The 10,715-nt window shown below is 35.5% G+C and overlaps 1 protein-coding gene across 8 annotated transcripts in view; it reads right to left on the bottom strand.

Annotated features, from left to right (window-relative positions):
- Positions 1-7,290: 7,290 nt before the first annotated feature.
- The window catches only part of LOC144967975 (uncharacterized), a 104,707-nt gene continuing 101,282 nt past the window's right edge, over positions 7,291-10,715 (bottom strand). For 6 of the 8 annotated variants that reach the window (XM_078905802.1, XM_078905804.1, XM_078905808.1 and 3 more), the window contains one exon: positions 7,291-8,558. In XM_078905802.1, the coding sequence (XP_078761928.1) occupies positions 8,430-8,558 (129 nt within the window). In that variant the 3' untranslated portion in view covers positions 7,291-8,429. Of the gene's footprint in view, positions 8,559-10,675; positions 10,705-10,715 lie in introns of all 8 variants that reach the window. The other 2 variants (XM_078905803.1, XM_078905810.1) reach the window with 1 other exon arrangement.

Below are 10,715 nucleotides of genomic sequence, written 5' to 3'. Positions count from 1 at the left end.
ACCTCATTGAAGACACGGTGGAAGCACATGATTTGGATCAATGTATACGAATACTACAATATACAACTATGTCATGTTAAATATTGTTTGTGTAAAACTTGCGACAATGCACGATAATGGACAGCAAATAATACAGGAAGAAGAAGAAGAATCTCAAGCATACAAAATAACCAGTCTTTCAAGAATCATTGAGCGTTGTAGTTCAATTAATTTATCAAATTGAGAAACTAGAGGGCCGGTACTGTTTAGATAAAGACCTGAACAAGTGTTCAATTAATTTGTGTATCATTATTCAAAGGTAAAATATATTACAATTACATTCAACTACTTTTTATTTGATACGCAGATTCACTGTCTCGTGGTGGAATCTCTCTCTCTCTCTCTCTTCTTTTGAGCTCTCCATCTCTCTCGTGCACACACGCACGCGCACACACAAACAACATAATATTGTGTACACACACATGTACGCACTTTCTGTTATGAGAAGAATGGCACACTTCTCTCTCTCTCTCTCTCTCTCTCTCTCTCTCTCTCTCTCTCTCTCTCTCTCTCTCTCTCTCTCTCTTGAATACCTAATAAAAAAATTAAAAAAACAACAACCGAATGTTCTTAATGCCGCTGCGCGACTTTGGGAGCGCGTATTGGGGATGGAACGAGTTTGAAATTTTAAACAGGAGTTATGCCCCTCCTATGGCCTCAAAATCATCATATTATTTGTAAGCTTTCTCGCTATGTTTGTTTCTTGAATTCAAAAATTTGACATTAAGATTGTGGTATGATGTCATTACGCGTCGAAATCTTTTTTTTTTTTTTTTAGCTAAAAGGAATAAAAGCGGGGGGGGGGGGGGGGGGGGATATTTCCTGAAGTTCTGTTTTTTGGGAGGCTTTATTTGGAGGATGGTTTTATATTTTGTTTTTTTTTTTTTCTTCCAAAGAATAATAGGAATGCCTCATAATATTCTTGCTATTGTGCTTTTTCCCAATAAAACGAAAGGGAAATAATAATGCTTTTTGTACGCAAAGTACAAAGCAAGATTATGCAACAAAACCGCGCTCGAAATTAAATGTTTTCTTTTCATTTTGAAATGCTTAGAGAGCATTTCCTAGTAAATATTACAGCTTTCGCTACATTGATATGCTCTGTTGAATTTTTTTGTTTGTGCTAAGTTGTACTTTACACTTCTTTTTCTATTATATTCTATATTTGGCTAAGAATACGTATGATCACACTGATAACTTATCATCAAATATAGAGTAAATCTTATCACATTACTTTGGCCATACAATTAAAACTGTTATTGTATGTTTGAAAAGGATAGATTATTGCCATTGTGAACCGCTATTGAGCATTGTAAATAGATAATGGCGCTATATAAATTTCCCATTACATTACATGTATAGTCATAAATCAAATGTGGACGTTTATTGAACAAAATTATTCATTGATTTTGTTTGTAAGTTTGTTTGTTTTTTAATTGTTTTGTTTTGTTTTGTTTTTTGTTTTTTTTGGTTTTTTTTTTTTTTTTTTTTTTTTAATAATTTCATTCCACCCCCCCCCCCCCACCTCACTGCTGGAACCTTTAGAACCGTAAGTAGTCATTCGGAGCCAATAGGTCCACGGAGCCGGAGTTTATCCCGGTTTCTATCGCGTGAAACGGACAATAGCAACTGCTTGCTACCCTTTAGGTGTGACGCTGGTCTATCGCAAATTACTTTCCACCAGATCTAACAGACCCAGCTACCCAATCAGAATCACTGCTGGATGAACAGGGGGAGCCGGAAAAAAATCTTTGATTGATCTTGGTCCCTCGGTGTGTGAAGCAAGGGCTCTGCCGACTGAGCTATCGGGACCCTGTTTAGAACCTTGCCTGGGGTCAAATGTTTCCCGGTCCTGAGAGAATCTCCATCCACCACATAACAAAATAGAAAAGTAAACAATACTAAGACCAGGTAAACAAAAGATTATGTGCCCGAGTTTATTTCATATTCATGGCATTGACATTGTCCATGTTTAAAAAATATAATTCAAAACATCATGTTGTGTGTTAAATGGGCCAGTACAGTCATTTACATGAAAACATTTAATATGAATATTATGCGTAATTATAGGTCATCTGTAACTTCAATAGTTTTTACATTCATATAAATAAAACATGATAAATGGTTGACACTAAGGAAGAGAGGAAAGGGGGGGGGGGGGAACAAGCTTTAAAAGGTCAATGATTAGTGGAATTATCACTACCAGTCATTTAGAATCTACTATTCATTGGAAGGGAATTACTGTTACTGACATGGATAGAGAGATAAATAGAATCACAAACCTTGTAAATCTCCGTACATATGCACATGCTATAATGATCTGTATGTATGTGTGTGTGTGTGTATATATATATATATATTTATATGACTTACTTGACTTAGATGCCTTTCGCGTCTCGACCGAAAGATCGGGTCGCCTTGGCTGTTTCCAGTATTTCCTGTGTGAGGTGTCTCCAATATTGCCGGTCCTCTGCTAGGGTTCTCAGATTTTCAAGGTCCCTGCCGTTATGAGACTAATGCTTTGTCCAAGTGTTGTGAGGTTTTTGTTTAGGATCACAGGGAGTGTTGTGATCGGTCTTCCTCTAAAAAGGTTCCCGTGTTTTTGGAAATATCCCGACATGGCTTGGTTAGCTGGTATGTTTTTGTCCCTGCGTAGTATGTGACCGAAAAGTTGCCATCGTTGTTGTAAAATGTCAAGGGAGATTGGTCTTTCTTTTGTGATCTTATAGAGTGATTCATTTGAGATCTTTTTTGGGTATTTGATGTCCAGTACCCTTCTTAGCTGTGTGCGATGGAAGGCATCCAGATGTTCTTCTTTGGATTTTGTCAACGCCCAAGTGCCGCAGTTATACAGAAGTACCGGTTTTACAAGAGCACGGTACAGTTTCAGTTTGGTTTTTCTCTTTATTTTGTCACCTCTAATCCACACATTGGTGAGTTTACTGAGTGCGGCGTTTGATAGCTGTTTTCTTCTTTGTACATCCTCGGTGTCTCCAATTAGTGAGCCGACTTTCTTTGTTCTTTTCCATTCCTCTTTGTTCCTCGATATTGTTGTAAATTCGGTTTTATTGGCATTGACTTGGAGGTTATATTTCATGAGGGTATTTTGTATGATGTCTATATTTGCTGGTGTTGATCCAATAAAATCTACATCATCTGCATAGGCGATTTCTCTTGGGATTGCATTCTCAATATGAGTCGTTGGTTTTGGAATGACTTTTCGAACTTCTTTCAGAGCGTGTTCTAAGTATATTGTGAACAGAATCGGGCTCAGACTATCTCCTTGGGGGGTCCCGATGTTACTTTCGAACTGCGTCTGTTTTGTGGCCCCGTATATCCTTGGTTGTATCTTTGTGTTGCTGAGGAGAAATCGGATTATTCGGGGCTCGTCTTCGTCTACTATGTCTGTTAATATCTCCAAAAGTTTTCCTCTGTCGATCGTATCAAAGGCTGCGGACATATCGATTCCGGTTATTGTTATGGATATGTTTTCTTTGAGTGCCTTTGCTGCCAACCATTTATGTGTCCATACAACGTCCGATGTGCTTCGGTCTTGGCGAAACCCGCTTTGGCTATGTGATAGATATTTTTCTATTTTCGGTCTAATTCTGTTGAGGACAATAGTTGACAGTGTTTTTCTTATGGTATTCAGTAATGTTATTGGGCGCAGGTTGTTTACGGGTCCTTTCGTTTTTCCTGGTTTTTGTATTGTAATTAGGACACCGCTGTTTATGTCCCAGTCTTTGTGTGTTGAGAATGTTTTGTTCATTATGTTTGCAATGCTCAGATCCAGGGAGAGGGTACCGCATTTCAGCAATTCAGCGGGAATTTCATCTTCGCCTGGGGATCTGTTATTGTTTAGGCACTTTATGCTATTTCTAACTTCAGTTGTTGTGATGCGGTTGTTTAGGTCTCTAGGGTTTCCTGAGAAGGGCGATATTTGTGAGACTTGTTTGTGAAGTTTCTGCTGGAAGTGGTCAGTTACAATGTCAAGGATATCGTTGGGATTTGTTGTCTGTTTGCCAAATTTATCCTGTAGTTTTGGGTTCTCGAATGGTTTTCGGTTCAGAGATTTCGTCGCTTTGAACATAGACGATGCGTTATTTTTGGACTTTTCTATGTCTTCCACTTTTTTGTCTAATTCCTCGTTTCTGTGTTTTATTGTAAGTGATCGAATGGAATGCAGTATTTTGTTTCGTTCCGTTTTCAGGTTTATTATTTCTTCCGAGTCTTTCGTGTTTTGTATCCTGATCCTAAGTTCTTTTTGTTGCCGCGATAGATCGTTTATAGCGATGTTAGGCGTTCGATTTGGTTTGTTCTTAGTTGTATTAATAGAGCCTGCACTTTCTGCCCCGCATATTTCATTGCCGCTTGCGTCTCTTTCCATTCATTGTTTGGATTGCTGTTTTGCTTTATTTTCCATAGACTTGAGTTAAGTTCATATTGGTAATGAATGCGACATTCTCGCTCATTTACTATTTTTGCCGTGTTTATTTTGACTGCCGTTTTACCTTTCTGTCTTCGTTGTCTGTACACATTTATGTTGAAATTCGTTTTTACAAGTTTGTGATCGGATGTTAGCAGTGTTCCACCGTATGATCGCGAGTTGGTTGAGTAGTGTTTATGGCGGTTGTCGACATATGATATAGTCTATTTGGTTGTGTATTGTTATCATTTTGTCTTGGGTTTGGTCTTTCCTTTGTCCTACCCATGTTGTCTGGTGTCTTGATGGGTGGTTGAAAGCACTGTTTGTTATGAAAAGTTTTCTCTGTTCACAGAACTGGACTAATTTTTCTCCGTTATCGTTACGTTTTCCTTTTGAGTATGATCCTAAACATAGTGTGTCACTGTCGAGACGTTTTCCTACTATATATATATATATATATGTGTGTGTGTGTGTGTGTGTGTGTGTGTGTGTATATATATATATATATATATATATATACGATGATGATGATGATGATAATGATGATGATGATGATGATGATGATGATGATGATGATATTGGCAATTGCCAAAAATAAACCTTTTAATTGATGATGATGATCACGACGATGATGATGATGACGATGATGACGCTGATGATGATGATGATGATGACGACGATGATGATGATGAGAGGATTATGTACACAATATGGATCAAGTTAAACGTTACAATGCTAGCTAACTTGAATCCCGAGGATCCAATAGTAAATGACTTGTGAAATTAGGGAATGCTGTTTTAACGGAAAGTTTAGAATGTCGCGTATTCTTTGAATTGAAAACTGTTTGATCCTGTGTTTGTAAGGACACACAGAATATTGCTAGGGAAGTAATTTACATTACAGCTTATCAACTGTTTTCAGTGATATCTATTTAATACATAGTAATAATGGTAAAGGTAATCGTTTACATGTACTTATTTAATAGTCAGTTATCGTCACATTAAGGGATCCTGATAGCTCAGTTGGTAGAACACTCGCTTCAAAATCAAAGGATGGAGATCGATCCAAGATGCAGTCGAGATTTTTTTCTGACCCCCTGTCCACCCAGCAGTGGGTGGTCTACTGGGTCTGTTAGATCTGGCAGAAAGTACTTTGCAATTGACTAGCATCCTATCCAAAGGGTAGCAAGCAATTGATATAGAGAAACTGGAATAAACTCCGGCTCCATGGGCCGAATGGCCCTGAAGGACTACTTTTTTACCGTCATATTTTGCCTCAAGGCGTGACTTTCCCTCTATAGATTTGGACTTATTAGGTTATATTTAGTTTTGTGACAATTTTTTCTTTTGATAGAAAATTGAGTCCTCACAAGCCTGAGAGTACTCGAAATGCTCCAAATCCTGGGGGAAAAAATGAGCTTTTATATAGCACAATATCCACTAAACGTGCTCAAAGTGCTTTACAATGGGTCCCTGACCAACAGCATCATGTAACATGGAGAACATGTTTTCCCCCCGACATAGACAAGGCTGTTAACGGCCAGGCACTCATTTTACACCTGAGTATGGTGAGAGAATGTGAGTAAAGAGCCTTTTCTAAGGACTCAACTATGCGCCGAACGAGGCTCAAACTCAGGACATGTCGATCCGAAAACGAGTGTCATACCACAAGACCACATAGCTGCACAACCAAATCGGTTGAGGCAAAATCACTCCGAGAGGCACAGTCACTCCAGTTGACAGTAACACAAATTATCATAGTTTGATTATTCTGTGAAAAAAATACCCAAAAAATGATGAATGAGTCCATTCTTTGAGCTCTTTTACCAGACTTAATAAACATGTGCATGAGATCTATGGTCTTGCTTTTGTGTGGTTTTAAGTAGAACCTTAGATAATAAGGAGCATTTTCAATATTGACAGCTTTCTTCAAATAAGCAGAGAATAGTTAAGCACTTCGGTTAAGCAATCAAGTTATAAACAACATTTTAAAATATGAACATATAGCACATTAACCATCATTGTGCCTGGTTTGAGGAAATTAGGTTGATTAATATCTCATATTCTTACATTCTTGATTTAATGGTATGGAAAATAAGCTAATGTACAAAACGTGTTACAAATTACTCAGATAGCCATTTTTTTAAAAAAAGGTTTTTTTAAATTATTAAAATTATCGAAACGTTTACATTCTATGTAATACATGCAGCCACATTAAGGCCTATTAGTCAAGGAAAAAAATAGAAAGAAAACAAAATAAGCTTGCAATTTTACCAACTATTGCTGACACAGCTTTGAACTAGGGCTGCCAGATGGCCAGAGTTCCTCGTGGCCAATTTCGACTTCAAAAGTGCCAAAATAGAACCTCACGTGGCTCAATACTATTAACATTTAGACCCCCTCATTGATTTTAATAACAAAATAAATCGACTAAACTAGAGGAGTTTTTAAAAAAATAATCAAAGAAACGCGATTATCTGTGTGGCCAATTTTGGCCAAACACGTGGCCATCTGGCAGCCCTGCTTTGAACACTGAAATTTAATACTGACTTCGTAATGGTTTGCTTTAATAATGAAAAAATAAAAATCAAATCAAACAAATTATGTGAAATAAAATTATTTCATCAAGTCAGGCATACAACAAACTAAGATTTGAAAACTTTAAATCGAATTACGTTATTGATTAAACTACTGAAAATACTTTTATTATGCCTCATAGTACCCCTCCTTCCCTATTTCTCTCTATTAGATAGTAAGGCGCACTCCTGCTGTAAAAGAAATCAGTCATTCAAAGTAATAAAGCCAAAAGAGCAATATCTTATCCTGTTTTTTTTTTTTTGTTTTTTTTTTTGTTTTTAATGGATGGTAAAAATTGCTTGCTGCCCTTTGAATAAGACACTGGTCTATAGCACATTCCTTTCTGATAAATTCTTTTTTTTTTAAATCTGATATGACTTAGTCTTACTATTTGTCACAACTTAACTCCAGCAGGTCTTTAAACATGAAAGTATGGACATAATTGTATTTTATCTCAGTTTTAGCCTTCATTCATTTCAGCTGAGCCATGGTCTGTCCAACACAAAATGGATTTTGTTGGGGTTTTTTTATCAAAGATTTAAAATTAGGAATATAAGATGTTTAAAATTAACTTGAAATGTCAATTTAAAAAAAAACATGTATAGAGAAAAGTGAACGGGGTAATAACGTTTTCTGTACTTTTGCTTGAAATCAAAACATCCATTCCACAGTGCAATGAAATAACAACAGTTAACATTACTCACTGATGTGATTAAACAACGAGGCTGCATTTTATTCTAAAACAATGAAAAAGAATCCCTATTTCTTATTGACTTAGAGCCACTATAATTAATTGTTTTGATTGTTTTGGGGTGATTACATCACTTACAATTCCCAGAACCAGAAAAATAGGTCTAACGACCTAAATGTCCCATTATGATAAGTACGGTTTTCCACAACGAGAAAATAGAACACACTCAAATTATTAAGAATCAGGGTAAAATCTGGTATTCCCATTCAAGGACGAGTGCAGAAAGTAATGTAGAAGGACAACAAATAGGGGGAGAGTGTAAAAGATACATCGAGGCGTGGATCAAATCGGAAGCCTCCAGCATAGCAAAAGCACCATACATTAACCAACCCTAAGGGATATATTTAAACATCAGAGCCACTATTTTTCAGATAAAATTGGCACTAGTTGAGATTACTAATTATTTAAAAAAAAAACAAACAGACAAATAAACTGATGCAGACTTACCCTCATCTCTTAAGAAAACAAAAGTCATTTTATGTTGGACATGCTAGGGGCTGCAATTTACTACAAGGTGATAAATCAAATAAACAGTTGATGAATGTCATACTCTTGCTTACAACTATACCATTGTGTTACTCATATAACTTTTAATAAATATTAACCGACAGTGATGTTTAAAATTAGAATTTTCTTGTTAGTTGTTGCCCGAATCAGATGTTTTCCTGTTAAGGTGAGCGGCTGAGATTATTGGCTGGCGTGTGCGAGCAGGACTGGGGGTTCGAGACCGAAGATGACTTCTTGTACGGGACGATGATGGATTCTCCTGAAATGCGATTAAAACAAAATATGGTCAGAGATAAAAATTTATTAATTAAAAAGTTCTGTGATTTTCCGACCCCTATTTTAAAACTTTTTGATTTTGAATTGTTCTCTGTCAATTAATAATTTGTCAAATTGATCAGGATAAGTTAAGAATCTAGAGAAGTCTTTTTTTACAGTGTGGAAGATAATATGATGTCTTAGATGAAATAACTATTCATTATTTATAAAATTACAAATATTCAGATCTCTGCAACAAAATGATAAAGAAACAAAAATTTCGATTTAAGACAGCAATAACAATATCCGAATAAAAATTTTGTGATTTTCTTTGTAAATAGTTTTAGACTTGATGTTATATATAATGGTATTCATATATGAATTCATGGACAAACTTATTGGAAAAAAAATCAGATTAAATCAACAACTACCAAGAAATTATTTCAATCCAATACCCCACCAGTAGATTAATAATATGTTTTCAATTCTCCAAGATATTGCATAATGACCACTACAAACCAACAGATACTTGAAAACTTATGAAATAAAAAGGCAATAATAACAGATTATCAATTGAACTTAGCAAAAAACAAAACAAAAACAAAAATCTACAAGATACTGACTTGTTATGGCTGGCAAGAATTTTGTAACAAAAAAGAAACCCCCAAAAAATAGTAGAACATTGTAGATACTCTTTTAAAGAATCATCTAGTCACCCTTGGCAATAGAAGTTGTGAGGCTATGTGGTCTTGTAGTATGTCACTTGCTTTCGGATTGGAAGGTCCTGGGTTTGAGCCTCGCTTGTCGCATAATTGAGTCCTTGGAAAAGGCTCTTTACTCATATTCTCTCACTGTACTCAGGTGTAAAATGAGTACCTGGTTGTTAACAGCATTGTCTATGTTGGAAAAAAATTGTAATAACGCCTAACAGGTGTCATCTTTCATTCTACATGTTATGTGTTCCAGTTAGTCAGGGACCCCTTGTAAAGCGCTTTGAGCATGTTTAGTGGATATTGTTTATTTATGTTTTTAAGGGTTTTACGGTGCTCGCAACACATAAGGTCATATCAGCGCCAGTTAGTGGATATTGCGCTATATAAAAGCTCAATTAAACAAAACATTTTTTTTTAGAAATTGGCCATGTTTTTATTAATTCATTCTTTTCATCAGGTTTACAAAACAGTGATGGATTTTACACTTCCAATTTTGAGAAAAGCCGCGTGTTTCATAAATGTTTAAAAGCTCCGATGAATAAAAGTAAACATACATTTTTCCAACATCCTGATGCAGTTTTTTTTTTGTTTAATCTTCCCAAAAAATAAGGCACTGATAAAGAATAACATCAGAAGAAACATCTGCCTAGATTAGTTAATAATATCGTTTTAAAAGAATAACAATAAAAGCAAATGAATAATAATAACTTTTCAATAATAGGATATAACGTCTAGTTCTAGTGATTATCTATTTGCACATCTAACAAATTCACATGAACTATGAAGTATTGCAATAAGGTTCTTTTTTTTGGCTTGTCTATTTACGCTTTGATCAGTATAATTAGAGTTGAAATAATAATATAAATGGTGATGATGATGATGATGATGATGATGATGATGATGATGATGATGATGATGATGATGACAATGATGATGATATTGATAAAAATAATGATGATGATGATGATGATGATGATGATGATGATGATGATGATGATGATGATGATGACGATTATGATGATAATGTGAAAAATAAAGATGATGACGATGATGATGATGATGATGATGTTGATAATAATGATAAAAATAATGATGATGATGATGATGACGGTGATGATGATGATGATGATGATGATGATGATGACGATGATGATGATGACGATGATGGTGATGGTGGTGGTGTTGATGATGAGGAGGAGTAGGAGGATGAGGAGCAAGATGAGGAGGAAGGACTAGAGGAAGAGGAAAATGGTATAGGATAATTGTGTGATGGTTTTATTAAACCATTACATAAATTACAAAAACTAAAGAGACCAAATTAAACTATTGAAGAAGAATCAAGCATATCTTTCTATAATATTATGATATAAGAAGCAAACAAAAAACATAATCTAGCGAAAGATCGTACCACAGGCAGGAATGATAGAATCACTCATCCTTGAAATAAC

This window comes from Berghia stephanieae, chromosome 3, assembly GCF_034508935.2.
Source record: "Berghia stephanieae isolate SIO BIC M18660-M18661 chromosome 3, UCSD_Bste_1.3, whole genome shotgun sequence".
NCBI classification, from domain to species: Eukaryota; Metazoa; Mollusca; class Gastropoda; order Nudibranchia; family Aeolidiidae; genus Berghia; species Berghia stephanieae.
This window is presented reverse-complemented; position numbering and strand designations above follow the sequence as displayed.